The sequence below is a fragment of the Lampetra fluviatilis genome, chromosome 41 (assembly GCF_964198595.1).
Source record: "Lampetra fluviatilis chromosome 41, kcLamFluv1.1, whole genome shotgun sequence".
NCBI lineage: Eukaryota > Metazoa > Chordata > Hyperoartia > Petromyzontiformes > Petromyzontidae > Lampetra > Lampetra fluviatilis.
Window position 1 is genome coordinate 6,742,151 of NC_136315.1, and position 16,916 is coordinate 6,759,066.

General features: G+C 47.5%; 1 protein-coding gene across 14 annotated transcripts in view; it reads right to left on the minus strand.

Annotated features, from left to right (window-relative positions):
- The window catches only part of LOC144946487 (ankyrin-2-like), a 253,800-nt gene that overhangs the window by 192,934 nt on the left and 43,950 nt on the right, over positions 1-16,916 (minus strand). For 13 of the 14 annotated variants that reach the window (XM_078875418.1, XM_078875417.1, XM_078875408.1 and 10 more), the window contains exon 1: positions 2,146-2,406. The exons of the other annotated variant lie outside the window; for it this stretch is intronic. In XM_078875418.1, coding sequence (XP_078731544.1) covers positions 2,146-2,214 — 69 coding nt within the window. In that variant the 5' untranslated portion in view covers positions 2,215-2,406. Of the gene's footprint in view, positions 1-2,145; positions 2,407-16,916 lie in introns of those variants that run through there. 14 annotated transcript variants of the gene reach the window in all.

The window sequence follows — 16,916 nt, forward strand, 5'->3', positions numbered from 1 at the left end:
TCTTCTTGGTTCTTTCGGTAAGTCACGTAGAATGGAAATAATAAAATAATAAAAATAAAACATAATTAAATAATTCTCACGACGTTTCGGCCACAACGCAAGCAGCCGTCCTCAGGTGAAGAACAGGTCTGTCGAGAAGACAGAGTCTGAATGACACACCCCAGGCTGACAGACCTGTTCTTCACCTGAGGACGGCTGCTTGCGTTGTGACCGAAACGTTGTGAGAATTATTTTATTATGTTTTATTTTTATTATTTTATTATTTCCATTCGACGTGACTTTACCGAAAGAACCAAGAAGATGAATCCCTGCAGTCACGAAAGCTTTAAATCGAAATTCAAACCAATTATCATTGCATTATTATTATTTGCATTCTGAGTTCGATCCCTTGCCCCAGCCAGACACGTAGGCACGGGCGGAAACATTAAAATTGCCCCTTGCGTTCGCGAGAGCCGAACCCGCAGGGCAGCAGCAAGAGTGCCCCTAGAACCAGCAGTTCTCGCACGAGCCGTGTCTCGCTAACCATGGTGATGGTTAAAGTGAGAGTGTACACATTGTGCGGATGTTTTTTGCAGCCTCTACTGCTGCTGCTGCTGCTGCTTTAGCCACAATACTGCAACAGCATCGGAGGACGACGCAACTCTGCCCTCGACCGTGGCACCAAACGTTCATCTTCATTACCGTGTACGATGGATGGGCAAACAAGACCAAACTGTATTGCACATAAGAATTTAAAAGTACATAATTTACATGGTCTTATGCACGTCCAAATAAAAGGCACTCATACAAATACAAGGGGTGATTTAGCAGGACCAATGTTTATATCCGAAACATATGATGTTAGACGTTTTGGTGCTGATGTAGACATAACAACCTTTAATGTAATTACATTTATACCTGTGCAAACATAGTACGATAATGTAATTTACATACAATAGGTGGACACGTATATTACCTTCACTGCACCAAATGAGCGCATTCACACACATTTTCACAAAAAACACAACAGCCAGTTAACACGAGACCGTAAATTCGTCAACACATTCTTTTTTCAGACCACTGCTTTTCAATTACTATGTTTTGGTATCCTCCCCCCGAACCCCTCGTTAACACGTTTGGCTAAATACGTTGCGAAATAAGTTCAACATGCGTACAGCATACATTATTATACACAACATTTTGGACCACACAAAATCACGGTTTGAAAGTTGAATAGTTTCACTCACAGGGCAGCCTCAATGTGAAGTTCTACGTGTCGTGCCGAGCACTCACAGGGGGACACCGCGTCCATCACCGTGTCTATCACCGTGTCTATCACTGTGTCCATCACCGTGTCTATCACCGTGTCTATCACCGTGTGCATCACCGTGTCCATCACCGTGTCTATCACCGTGTGCATCACCGTGTCTATCACCGTGTCTATCACCGTGTGCATCACCGTGTCTATCACCGTGTGCATCACCGTGTCTATCACCGTGTCTATCATCAGTGGACCAAGTAACGCGCCTCCCATGGAGGTGAGTGAGATGCCAATTCCGACAGAAAAGGCGAAAACGCTTGATATCGGTTACAACATATTAACAATCGCTAAATCTATATACGACCCTTTGATAAAATTATTCGTCAAAATATTTACGACAAACTACACGCATATGCACGGTAATTGTATTCGGGCACTCGTTGAAAATAAACGCTTTTCCACAATCATGTTGACCACCACCACCACGACCACCATCTCCTCCACCGCCGTCACCACCACCTCCTTGAACAACACCACACCACAACCACGATCATCACGACCACCAATCCCACCACAATCCCCACATCAACACCACCATGGCCAGGAATTGAACATCTGATGCTTTGTTCGTAGCACAGTGACCACACCACTGCGCCACTACTTCCCGCACACATAGACAACAATCACCCGTATAGCCACAACAAACTGTGGGGGCAATTGTTGTTATCACGCAGCTATGAAGACTGACACGGCACACGAGGGGGTGAGTGGCCAGCACAACGCCTGGCCGCCTTTGTCTCCCCAGTAGCACAGCGCGTCAACCACTGCGCCACCACTCCCCTCCACCGCCACCACCACCGTCACCACCACGCACCACACAAGATCGCACGCGTCTCACTTTGTACCTTTCTAATGCGCTTCTTCTTTACGCCGTTGCCCGGCTTCTGCCCGTTGGGTTGCCTCTCTTCGCTCATCCCAGCCCTTTTCTCTTTTTTATAAAAAGGGTTGTCACGGCACCTTTTATTCAGGCGCTAAAGCTACGGACGCAACAGCAGCAGCAGTAGCAGCATTAGCAGCAGCAGCAGCAATGGAATTGTTGACCTCGGCGTGCACGCACCGGTGCACAAGCCACAGCGTTGCGAAGCTTCGCTGTGCAATCTCTGACTGCCCCCACCCCCTCTCCATCCTCCCCCCCCTCTCTCCATCCTCCCCCCCACCGCCACCCTCCCTCCTCCTCCTCCTCTCTCTCCTACCCAGGGTTGCTGGAATCAGGGAGGATTCCAGCCCCGTTGTCCTAGCAACGGCCATCAGCCCTCCAGTGATTGGTCTGGGATGCGTAGGAAGTCAACCGCTCAGAAGGCACATGCATGGTATATACACAAAGATAAAGATCCCCCGTATAGCCTTAACAGACTGTAGGGGCAAGTGCTGTTAGCGAGCACCTATGAAGGCCGGGACGGTACACGAGGGGGTGGGTGGCCAGCACCACGCCCGACCGCCTTTGTCTCCCTAGTGGCGATGTTTACACACCGCACCAGGTACTCATTTGAGGCTGAGTCGACCTAAGGGAGGCCCGGGACGGGTTCAGATAATCGTCACTGGGTGTTGGCCGTGAGCGGGAATCGAATCCGTGTCGCTGGGTTCATAGCGCAGCGTAGCGCTAACCGCTACACTACCGCTATATACACACACATTATTACCTACAGGTATACACATGCATGCAATCTGTGTCGTATAATACACACACATTAATGACATGTATAGTCACAGACATGATGCACACAGTACTGCATACATACATACGCACAGATGCATTTGCATGCTGACATACATTCATGTTTGTTTGCATATTCGTCAATGCGTCACTGTATATCTTTATGAATGTTTCCGTGACTTAATTGTTTTTATTGTACTCCGGTCAATATAATAATAATCTGTCAATATAAAAAAGAATTTGCCCGAGCTGACTTACGCTATAGAGAGAGGTCTTATGATTTAACATTAATTTACGTTTGTGCGACATTTTCGATTTCTCGTGTGGTTGTTTTTGTGCTGATTTCCGTTTGCTCCATTGCCGAACATTATTTGTTTTGGGTTTATCATTTTGGTGACCCGGGCCAATGTTTCAAATGAGACTCCTATCCTGGTCTCTCGAGTTCTCACCTGGTTCAACAAAGTCAACGTGACACCTGAACATGACGCATCCACAGAGTATTGCATACACATACAAAGACAAAGATCCCCCGCATAGCCTTCAATAGGCCGTTGGAGCAAGTGTTGTTTGGCGAGCCCCTATCAAGGCCAGCACGACACACGAGGGTGTGGGTGGTACACATCACGCCCGGCCGCCTTTGTCTCCCTCGTGGCGATGTTTAGACACCACACCAGGTCCTCACCTTAGGCTGAGTCGACCTAGGGGAGGCCCAGGACCGGTTCAGATAATCGTCACTGGTGTTGACTGTGATCGGGAATCAAACGTTGGTCGCCAGGTTCGTAGCGCAGCGTGATAATCTCTACGCTACCACTCCCCATGCATAGGTCACACACACATGTAGTCTCACACACACGCTGATGATAAATCAGCCGGAATGTGCCCGATCTCATCAGATCACACGGGCAAAACAAAACTGATACTGGATAGTCCGTGGATGAGTGTCCACCATGCACACCATGATGACACAATGCCGCTGGACTCCGATAGTGGGGAGTACAGCAACAATCAGTGTGGTACTATCCTTGTTCTAGATTTGAAGCTATCGTGACTGCAATGATTCATATTCTTAGGTTTTTTCGGTAAAGTCACGTAGGTAAAAAATTAAAATTAATAAAAGTCAAATAAAAATAAAAATCACGACGTTTCAGAGGCAACACACGCTTCCGTCTTCAGGTGGAACCGTCACAGCCCGACAGCTGTATCAAGTAAATGAGAGATTACAAGAGATACCACTCCGTATATACTTTTTATTTAACTTTTATTAATTTCAATTTTTTACCTACGTGACTTTACCGAAAAAAAGCATAAGAATATGAATCCACACACAATGTTGATCGGTTAAGGTCGCCTTTTGGCGTCATCTGGATCTTTGTATTCCCACGTCCATGTTCCCCGTCTTCATCAACCTGCACTGTCCCAGCGTGGAGGGAGAAGTATGGTCAAATAAGCCCCACAGCAGGCACGGCATAAATGAGGTTATCGGTCTATTTGCTGACTTCTATTGGAACTTATTGCTGCAAAACCGTCAACATTGTCACAGATGCGGTAAGAGCGCACGTCCCGTGATCTGAAGGCTGCGTCAGTAGGTGGCAGGGACACAGACACTCTGTGTACGTGTGTTGCACTTCTTTCGCACCGTACGTAGCCAACCGTATTAGTCGGAGTTGCGGGGAAGGACAACAAAACTAAACACAAACATCCATAACATAGGTTTTGTTTTTGGGTTAGATCGCGTAAATATAAATGTGTCATTGGGTGGTGGCGGGTTTAGGGAGTGTCTGTGTCCCTGTCACCTACTGACACACATCACGCCATGCTCACAGCTGCTGCTCTTGCCTGCAGTGCAGGACCATTTGGGGTGGTCGCGGGCCAGGCTGGGAGGTTCTGCGTTCGATCCGATAAACAATCACCCCCATGTGCATGCCCCCCCCACCCCCTAACTCAAATGCAACCCCGCAAATAAAGGAGGAAGGATCAATAACCGTGGATCTGTTCGCCGAGTGGATAATTGGAGGAACGAGGGCGGGTGATGTGGACACACATGCCCATCAATCAGCAGTTGCCGTTTACTTAACCACATGAGAGGGCACAGAGATTCATTAGAATGTGTTGTGGCTATCGTCGATGTCCGAGTCGGCATGCGGGATGCCTCGCTTCATTCGTGTATTTGCAGAGATTACATTGCTTCATTCATCCGACCTCACGGTAGCAGACTCAGACCAAGTCATATCACACTCCACTCACTTCACACACACAAAGATCCCAGTTTAGCCTTAAACAGACTGTTGGGGCAAGTGCTGTTAGCGAGCAGCGCCTATGAAGGCCGGAACGGCACACGAGGGGGTGGGGTGGCCGGCACCACGCCTGACCGCCTTTGTCTCCCCAGTGGCGATGTTTCCACAGCGCATCAGGTACTCATTTGAGGCCGAGTCTACCTAGGGAGAAGTCCAAGACCGGTTCGGATAGCCGCCACTAATAATGGTCGTGAGCGGGAATTCAACTTTGGTCGCTGGGTTCATAGCGCAGTGCGCTAACCACGACGCATACCGCTCCCCGCTCCACTCACTACACACACACACGCGCGCTACCGTGGCTCTGTTTAAAATCAATAATTATCCACAGCCTGCCGTCCGCATCACTGCTGGACGAATGCCTCTGTACGCCGCGTCGGTCATGAGGGTTGTTTGACCATACTTCACCACGCTGGTCAGTGAGGGCTGTCCGTGTGTACATGCACGTCCGATGCATTCTTGTTTTAAGTGTCGTATTTGTCATTTACGTGCCCTGTCACGTTTCGATAATGCCCGATGGATCACTTCTCCCCAGGGAACGTCAGCTCTTTGCTGGGGCTTAGCTTCACTGCACGTGAGCATACATATTCATTTTTCTAAGCGCCATATGACCGAGCTTTGCACTGCACTCCGATCCCACAAAGCTCGCCTTCATTCCAGCCAGTGGCCATGCACAACATCGCCCGAAATTGGTATCTGAACCTGCCCTGGACCTCCCCCTCCTATATAGGTCGCATCAGTCTAAAATTAGCTCCTGGTGCGACGTGTACCGCCACTCGGGAGACAAAGGCGGCCGGGCGTGGCGCTGGCCACCCACTATCTCCTCGTGTGCCGTACCTGCCTTCATAGGTGCGAAATGCTGCACATCGTATAGAGCACAGAGTGGTGTGGAGACGATTTTACAGATCGACAGGCTAACAGCACTTGCCCCGACATCATGTTAACCAAGGCCGTAGCCATGGAGTCAACATTGGGGGGGACCAAATCTTCCAGGCGGTCTGGGGGTTCCCCCCCAGAAGAAAAAAAATATCTAAATTTGATAACTCTTACTTGATACAACAATCGTGCTGTGACGGTTCCACCTGAAGACGGAAGCTTGTGTTGCCTCCGAAACGTCGTGATTTTTAATTTTATTTTAATTTTACTTTCATTAATTTAAAATGTTTACCTACGTGACTTTACCGAAAAAAACTAATAATATGAATCCTTGCAGTCACGAAAGCTTCAAATCTAGAAGAAACTCTATTCCTGCCATTTCCTGCCTAAAATATTAAAAAAGTCACTAACACATGGGATGGACTTTTTCTTTATTTTTTCCAACAATGTCTAATAGTGGATTGTATTACATTTCTCTGTTTTTATTTTTTACGTTTTCTTGTTTCATTGTATGTAATGGCAGAGATTGGGGATTAATAAAGTACAACCATAACCACAATCCATACTCTTTGGTTCTTTCGGTAAAGTCTGCTAAGGCAGATTGCCTCCGCAGTAGACCACGCTTTCCCACCTGATGACGGACGCTTGTGTTGCGCCCGAAACGTCGTGACTTATTTTATTTTCTACCTACGTGACTTTACCGAAAGAACCAAAGAGTATGGATTCCTGCAGTCACGACAGCTTCAAACCAAGAGTATAACCACAATCATATACACAGAAATCTATGCATTGTTATATGAAGACAAGTCCAGATTTTGTGGCCAAGGTTTCGCAAATTGTTGTTTTTATTTACACAGCATCGCAATTTAAACTTTTCACAAATATTTTTTATAGCTATATATTTGGGAAGACATTTTGAGCATATGTGGATGTCCCCCCCCCCCCCCAATATATATTATAATTACAGCCTTGATGTTAACGCTATACGGGAGACTTTTATCTTTGTAGCTGTATGTATGTAGAACTTCTTTCGCACCGTACGTGGCCAACCGTGCTAATCGTAGGTGTAGGTTTGACGGGGAAACCTGGAGCTGGGAGCCCTCTCTGTTCATTCAATTGGTCCCCTTGACTGTTTTCCCACCACCCATGTCTGATGATGCCAAACACTTTGTGGTTATACCAGTTGTCGTGTTTTTTAATGCCATATATGAACTGCAAAGCTAAATCAAAGTTATCAGGAACACAACTTTTCATTGTGGCGCACAGCTGATAGTAGTATACATAGTGATACAGTGACTTTAATTAGCAAATGACACCATAGACTTTATCATAATGCTTCAACAGTACAGTATATTATTGCATTTCAACCATGAGAAAGTAGGATATGTTTTTTGATGGGACCGGGTGGGATCCCTAAAGTCCAAGGCCCCAAGCCGCAGCCCCTACAGCCCACATGTTAATGCATCCCTAGATTTGAAGTTTTCGTGACTGCAAGGATCCATACTCTTTGTTTTTTTTCGGTAAAATCACGTAGGTGAAAATAAAATGAAAATGAAAACAACTAAATAAAATCACGACGTTTCGGAAGCAACACAAGCCTCCGTCATGAAGTGGGAACTGCTACAGCAAAATTACCGTAGCTCTCTTTATTCACTACATTATTTTTTCTGTAGCAGTTCCCACCTGATGACGGAGGCTTGTGTTGCTTCCGAAACGTCGTGATTTAATTGAGTTGTTTTCATTTTTATTTTATTTTCACCTACGTGACTTTACAAAAAAAAACAAAGAGTAATGCGTCCTTGTCTGGTAGGGGAAGATGAATCAGTAGTGTGGAAATGAAGGTGGCCAGATGGCCAGGCGTGTGTCGTATTGGCTGGACCCATTCCCTGATGTGTCGCGCTCGTATAAATAGGTACTCGCAAACAACAATTGCCCCTTGAGTTTAAAACGGCGTGGGATATATTTTGTCTTACCATGCACGTGTATACACTTATATTGTACGTGTTACATAATAGCTATTCAGGGTGCACAAATCAATGTTTAATCAGAAGGAGTGCAAAGAGTGGAGATATAAGAAGCGTAATGATGTATTGATTCACCGATTCATATCTACTATAAGCTCACCACACATGCATCGATTCACATTTGTAATAATCGTTGTTTTCCATTCGTATACATTGTATGTTTTGGGCTCATGTGGACCCTGCAGCCAATCTGTTGGTTTCTGTTGTTTCATGAAAACAACAGTTTCTTGAATCGAATCGCACGCTTTGTTGCAATAATTCGAAGGCTAACCGCGTGCATGTGCGGTAACGAGAACATCCCATAAACAATATTGGTTCATTTGGACCCCAAATATTGTAGCGTAGAGGTTGGCTGAATTCACTCATGGGGCAGGGTCACTTTAATGTTCTACATAATGTTAAGTCTGACCGTGCTAAATACTGCCAACTACATGCTTTCATCATGAGCCAAGTAACTACCCTCCGTGGTGTGTGTTGTTATTAGAAAAAAGGACAATCTGCTGTCCGTTAGAAGGACTGTATTAATGCAATCTCGCCCATGTAGCCTTTAACAGACTTTTGGGGCAAGTGCTGTTAGCGAGCACCTCTGCAGGCAGGCATGGCACACGGAGGGGGTGGGTGGCCAGCACCACTTGCCCAGCCGACTGGCTCCCCAGTGGTGATGTTGACACACCGTACCATTTGCTCATTTGAGACCGAGTCTACCTAGGGGAGACCCAGGACCGGTTCCGAAAATCGTAGCTGGTGTTGGCTGTGAGTGGGAATTGAACCCGGGCCGCCAGGTTCGTTGCAAAACGCGAAACCACGACACTACATTATTAAATACCTCCGTAAAGCCTCAAGAGACTTTTGAGACTTTTGAGACAATTGCTGTTAGCGAGCTTGGCACACGAGGGGTGGGTGGCCAGCACCACGCCTGGCCGCCTTTGTCTCCCCAGTGGCGATGTTTACACACCACACCAGGTACTCATTTCGAGGTTGAGTCGACCTAGAGGAGGCCCAGGACCGGTTCAGATAATTGTCACCAGTGTTGGCTGGAAGCGGAAATCGACCTCGGGTCGCCCAGTTTGTAGTGCAGCGCGCTAACCACTACATTCACACACTCGCAGACACATTTTCATATTAAGCCAATGGATCTGGATAAATTATAATGTTATAAATGATTCAAAGTGCATCTGTTTTCAAGCCAAGGATGAGGCATTGCGATCTTAACAAATATATTGTTTGTATGAATGTTCATTGAGTGGCATTGTGCACTAATGCAGTGGAACACACATCATTGTGTTTACAGTGAATGAGCTTTAACATTTTCCATAGCATCGTATGGTCTCACACAATGCACACACAGCCACGATTGTCTCTCTAGCTCCGATGATCACATACTGCTCCAGGTGTTTCTCGCTATTGTAGACTGCCAGCCGACCTACAAGGGCACTGACGCAATTCATCAAGTACTTCTAATATGGTTTACTTCCCACGTGACATAAGTACTCAAAGAAGACTTGGCCACACATCTCACACAGGACCTTCTTAAAAATGAGTCTTGAGACTCAGTGAGGATTTCCTGGGTGTATTTGTGACATTTTAACATAAAATAATAAAAAAGCACTACTGCTACTGCTAAGACATATGCATCAGAAAGGTGGCCATTGACAAAGAAAATTGATTAAATGCTGAAAGGTGCATGGAAAGGAGCATGTTTGGAATTACACCGAGAGGTGGGAGAAGAACACGTGGCCTCGAGAAGAATTTGGAAGTCAGAGACGTCGAATTGACCGTAAAGAATAGCAAGTGCAAGATCTGACCATATCCGCCCAGTGCTCGCTGAGCTGCATTGGCTTCCGTTTGCCGAATTATTATATTACTCGGGGTTGTACAACCATTTACTGCCTTCGGCCAGGAAAGTCACGAAAAAAATTGCACACGAACGACGCATTCACGCAAGCACCCGATGCTCCGTTTTGAAGGTTTAAAACGAAACATCTTTGAATTGTATTATGTTTTGAAATTAGATCATTTTATTTCTTCATTAAAAGCTTATATAATTTTACATCTGGAAGACTTAATTGAAAACGACATTTCGTGTGAATTTTTCTCTCGTCGTTAAGTAGATGGCCTTGCTGGGGTTTGGGTTCGATGCGGACTTTCACCTCTTTGGGATTGCGGGGTCGAGATCAGGCGACACAAAGCTGGCCGTGCGAGAAGACCGCCGTCTGCAGATCGATTCCAACGTGATCGAACGTCTGTCCCTGCGCCTCCGTCGTTCATGCAGGGGGCGCGTAGGTTTGCAGCGCCCCCTGCATGAAAACGACGGAAAGTGCAGCGTTCATCACAGATAAAGTTGTGCACTTATATAAGAGTATAAGGGCTCACTCAATACACACAAAGCGCTTGCCACAATTGAACCACAATACCTTGCTAATCTCGTCAAGGAGCGTAAACCATCACGCAAAGACTGACACTGCATCGCGCTGCGCTTGCAGATGCGCTTCTGCGGCCGTCTGGAACGCTTTTCCTTCCGATACTAGGAAACCACTGGAGCTATCCACTTTTACATCTAGATTGAAAACTAATGAATTTAGAAATTATTTTTGTATTTAGTTTGTTGTCCTTTCCCCGCACCTCCGATTAGCACGGTTGGCTACGTACGGTGCGAAAGAAATTCGCATGGTACCTAAATACATATACGTACAAATGTGCTTGCACTGGACGTTGCTACTGTCATCGCCCCATTCGCGGATGTCCAGCGTGGAGATGTAGCGATGATTTTGGCTAAGTGTGCAAGGAGTTGAACGGCACCGCAAGACTGTGAGAGATGGCGATGGCTAGATCATGGTTGATGATCATCATTATCTTTAACTAGCTGGTTTGCCCGTCCTAAGACGGAAGCTGTAATATTTACGAAAAAATTGAGCAGAGTATAATTGTATCTTCTGTAAATTTAATGGCAGTGAAACTTGCACAAAGGTACGTCATCAAACACGACACTGCATTTCACTGTAGCACTGTATTAATGGCAGTGAATCTAGCACAAAGCGAAGTCATAAAATACCTCACTTGATGTCACTATAGCACTGTTTATAACTGACCTTCAATTTGTTCAAATTCACTGCTCTGATACTTTATTCTCTTCTGCTTTCGGTCGCTGGGGTTGAAATAAATTTTAATTCGATACAATATCTGGAAAATTACCGAGAAATGTTTATTTTACCATAATGTAGAAGCATTAATTAGACTTACATTTTGTCTCAAGTGCTGAAGAAATAAATAAAGACAACAACTCCACTTTGTTGCTGCGTATAATTATTTATTAAATTCACTTTAAAAAAAAAACGTCAAACTTAAAGCGAATTTGCTAAAAATATATATTTCCGCTCGACCTTCTTCTGCGTGAGTGTAAAAACTCACCCGCTCATGAATATTAATGACGGGGGGGTGGGGCATGTGGAGTGACGTCACCCGCTCATGAATATTAATGACCGGGAGGAGGTGCGGCATGTGGAGTGACGTCACGCGCGTTACACACAAACAGACATTGTTGGCTCATTATCGTAGTAATTGTGTGACTAACTTCACTGACGTCGTAGTGTAAACAACCTTCATGACAGGCATGCGTTAAAGTTTAATGTCAGATTGTGGTTCAAATCACAATATGTTTTACGCAGGCTATTTCTACTCGCAAAGAAATAAATTACAATTGCATTATATTTTTACTTTTAAAATGTAAGTACGTATACACATCCCGAATGACACACGTCCCATCGTTTTCTACAGAGTCGCTTGAGACAAAATGTATTGTATCGCAACAAAGGGGCTCCTTCAAATGCCAGCACGTTGACTTCTCATCCGAGGCAAGCATGCATGGGCCTTTGTTACATTTGTCCTGTGTATATACTGCATTAAATATATTAAGGCACATATTAGATATGACGGTTACACATTCCAACCAATTGATTTAATTGCAGCATTATGTGCTGCCATAATGAGCAATAGTGGAGATTTGCGGTTGTGATAAGCCCTAACAAGAGGGGAATTGATGCGTGTATGTACTGGTGCCCACGTTAAAGCCCCCCCCCCACCCCTATTCAATCTGCCCTGTTCACCCACCCACTAATGCTGACATTAACCCAACCACTATCAAGCCCTGTCCAGTCATTATCATCCTTCTCTGCTCTCTCCTCCCATCCTCCTCCACTCTCTGTTATCATCCTCTACTCTCTCATCCAGCTACCACTCTCCCATTCTCCTCCACTCTCTCTTGTTCTCGTCCACTCTCTCCCATCCTCCTCCACCCTCTCCCATCCTCCTCCACCCTCTCCCATCCTCCTCCACCCTCTCCCATCCTCCTCCACCCTCTCCCATCCTCCTCCACCCTCTCCCATCCTCCTCCACCCTCTCCCATCCTCCTCCACTCTCTCCCATCCTCCTCCACCCTCTCCCATCCTCCTCCACTCTCTCCCATTCTTCTCCACCCTCTCCCATCCTCCTCCACTCTCTCCCATTCTTCTCCACTCTCTCCCATCCTCCTCCACCCTCTCCCATCCTCCTCCACTCTCTCCCATCCTCCTCCACCCTCTCCCATCCTCCTCCACTCTCTCCCATTCTTCTCCACCCTCTCCCATCCTCCTCCACCCTCTCCCATCCTCCTCCACTCTCTCCCATCCTCCTCTACTCTCTCCCATTCTTCTCCACCCTCTCCCATCCTCCTCCATCCTCTCCCATTCTCTTCCACTCTCTGTTATCCTCCTCTACTCTCTCATCCAGCTACCACTTTCCCATTCTCCTCCACCCTCTCCCATCCTCCTCCACTCTCTCCCATCCTCCTCCACTCTCTCCCATCCTCCTCCACCCTCTCCCATCCTCCTCCACTTTCGCATTCTCTTCCACTCTCTCCCATCTCCCTCCAGCCTCCACCAGCCCTCTTCAGCCACTCTCTCGCCCCCCCCGCCGCCCCCCCACACCCCCACCGCCTCCGCTGACTGAGGCTGCTCCATCTCCATGGCAACGTGGTTGTCATGCTTCAGGGGATGTGGTTGCCAGGGGGCCCAGTCTGGTTGCCATGATGCTGCGTTTCCATGGAAACGCGGTTCCCATTTACGCACGACACATGCAAGCGATGCATTGTAGGGATAGAAACCTTCAGCAATAATTTCGATGATCGTGATGCGATTTTCACGCAAAAGTGACGGCGATGATGACAATTCTCCCATCATTAATGTGTTAACCGACTGATGATGACTGATCCTTTGTTCAGCAACGGACTGATGTGTAATGACGATGACGATGATGATACATCCACCATCCACCTGTAAGGCTCTGTCCGATTAAATGGACATTGCGATGCAAGTGGCTCAGTGGGAGCGCCACGGACCAGTGACTTGTCAGGACGACTGTACTTCAGTTTCGCTGCAAATCACTGCATCTCCGCATGGAGGGAGAGACGGCGTCCACAATGCAAGAGCCGCCACCCCCCCCTCTCCTTTTCCACATTAAACTAAGTGCAGCTATGGCATCGCATTTCAGCCCCACGCCAGAGCCCCACGTTTGGCGCGGCATCAGAAACAGAATATGTATTACTGGTAGGAACCTCCTGGTTACACCAGCCCATAGGGGATTATTGTGTCCGTCCGTCCGTCGTGCATCCAAAAATGGGAGGGGTGGGGATGGGTGTGGAGGGTGGGGAGGGGCTGGGTGGGAGGGGAGGGTGGGGAGGGGCTGGGTGGGGAGGGTGGGGAGGGGAGGGTGGGGAGGGGCTGGGTGGGGGGGTGGGAGGGGTGGGGAGGGGAGGGTGGGGCTGGGTGGGGGGTGGGAGGAAGGGGTGGGAGGGATGGGGCTGGGTGTGGAGGGGCTGGTCACCCCGTGGTGCCCTTATAAAACTCAACGTTTAACCTACTCACGCCGGCTTGTGCCCGCCCTCACAGTCGGCGATATTTGCGGAATACACCACGCCGCCGTTGACCCTGGCCATTGACCGAGCAACCCAACGTTCCTACCAGCTCCCTCCGCAGGAATGTGTTTATACCCGGAGTAATCTGATGAGCTATTAAGCTCTTTTTCTACAGATGTCCAGTAGCGAGCCGCCGTCTAAAGAGATGTTAAGTCATTCTCTTGTCAGCCTCTGCGCTGCCACCATCTACGTGCATGGCAGTGTGCGATGTGTATGCACTTGTGTGTGTGCGACCCGATTTCGATTGCAGCTCACAACCAATACCAGTGACGATTATCTGAACCGGTCCTGGGCCTCACCTAGGTCGACTCAGCCTCAAATAATCTGGTGCAGTGTATCTGGTGCAGTGTATAAACATCGCCACCAGGGGGACAAAGGGCGTGGTGCTGTCCACCCACCCCTCGTGTGCCGTGCCGGCCTTCCGAGGTGCTCGCTAACAGCACTTGGCCCTATTTATTAAAGGCTTTAACGGGGATCTTTGTAGTGTGTAGTGTGTGTGTGGAAAGCGTACGCATATTGTGTTATGCGTATGTTGATTGCATGTGAGTGTACTGAGTGTGTGCCATTTGCCAATAACAAAGCCTTGTAACGTAATTATGTGTAAACAGTACAAACGCCGATATGCATTAAAGGGAAAAAGAACGGCACACTTTTGTATTACTACTCGGTAAAAGCTTGCGTAAGCGTTTGCATGGATTGTATTCTTTTATTTATTTACGGCGTGTCGAGTGTTGTTCCCCGGCAGTTTGCCTCAAGGTCATACTTCCAATGTCACGTGCACAAACATGGAACACTTTGAACACGCATCATCTCTGTGCCATGTTTGTATTTTATTTTTCAACACAAGTTACTTTACAAATTGTCAACTCCCAATATTGTAACTGCCGATAAATAGAAAATAACTAAGCAAGATGACGTTTTAAAGAGATTTACTGGTATCCAAAAATGAACTTAAATCAAGTGTAACTGTAGTTCATCGTGTTGAGAACCTATCTACTTAGGGGTGGGGTTGATGGAACAGAAGAAGATGAGCAATCATTTGCATTCACATCCACAGACAAGACATTGAGGTGGTGTCAGCATGAGGAAGTACAGCACGTAGGTGTCTGAGAGCTTATCTACAATAAAATTTTATTTTATTATTTTATTATTTTATTGTTTCCCTTCTATGTGACTTTACCGAAAGAACCAAGAATATGAGTTGTATACTTTTTCATTGATATGCAGAGTTTTCATGCAACCAACCCCTATAGGCTTGCCATTCTTTTTAGCGTCCAACTTAAAAAAAATATCAGCTTTCTCCGTCTTAGTAAAAAATATCATGACAATTACTAGTCCTTCTACAACACCATTATAATTTTCATCAGCCACAACCGTCTACGTCGATGCCCTATCGTGGCATTCTATGGTCATCTGCGCCGTGCTGTGAATGTAGCGACCCATGCAGTTTAAATCCCCGGTAGCGAACGTTGAACTTCTTTCGCACCGTACATATCCAACCGTGCTAATCGGAGGTGCGGATGAAGGACGAACAGCAACCGGCTGACATCAGTGGTGCGTGACATTTGAACTGGTCCTGGGATCCGTCTCTCCTTCTCACCAAGCGGTACTGACCAATGTGGTGAAGTATGGCCGAATAACTGCCACGTGAGAGAGAGACAAGGCGACACGGGGAGGAGGGAACGTGCATGCAAAGCGGCGGATTGACAGAGGCAGCACGGCACACGTGGGGGTGGGTGGGTGGCCAGCAACCTTTGGGACCGTCCATAAATGACGTCACGCGATTTTGGACGATTTTTGACCCCCCCCCCCCACTCGTCACACGGCGCCACAAAAAGTCAGACCCCCCCCTCAAAAATGTCGTCACAAAGCTCTACCCCCCCCCCCGACCCCCCAAAAAATAAAACATGCTTCAAATCGCTTTAAACTATTGTCATTGTAGTGCGTATTTAATGTGGCGCTGAACTCTGATGTTGTAGGATAAAACATTTATTTAAACGTCTATTTAATTAAGTAGAACGTGTTGTCTATATTTATTTAAAGTTGCGCATTTTGATGTGACGTCACATTTCTCACCTCCCCCCCTCGTCACACATCGTCACAAATGTCTGACCTCCCCCCCCTAGGTGCGTGACGTAATTTATGGACGGCCGCCTTTGACTCCCAAGTGGCGATGTTTACACATCGCACCAGATGCTCATTTGTAGGCTCGGTACGACCTAGGGGAGGCCCAAGACCGGTTCAGATATTTGTCACTGGCTTTGGTGGCCAAGAGCGGAAATTGACCTCGGGGCAGAGGTCGCAACCGAGTACCCGATACCCGTACCCTACCCGATACCCGGCTACCCGTACCCGGCCGGGTACGGGTACCCGTTTGCGACCCTGGTGCGGCCGGGTACGGGTACGGGTATGCCGTGAGTCACTGGTGAGTAACTGTTTGTCACTCATTTCCCAACGTCTTGTCTCTTCTCACAATTCAAGTTCCTAGAATCAACCCACCCGCGCTTGCAACATGGCTTCATCCCAGAGGTCGCAATCAGGTACCCGATACCCGTACCCTACCCAATACCCGGCCGGGTACGTGTACCCGTTTGCGACCCTGGTGCGGCCGGGTACGGGTAAGGAATCAAAACCCGTTTGCGACCTCTGCCTCGGGGTCGTCGAGATTGAAGCGCAGCGCGCTAACCACTGCGCCACCGCTCCCCATATACACGTGCGAGTAGACGCACCTCGCATACCGCGACCACAACCCCACCAGCGCTCCGCAGCACCAGAGCTGGCCACGAGGGGGAGACGTATCCCATGGGGAGGAGGAGGAATGGGC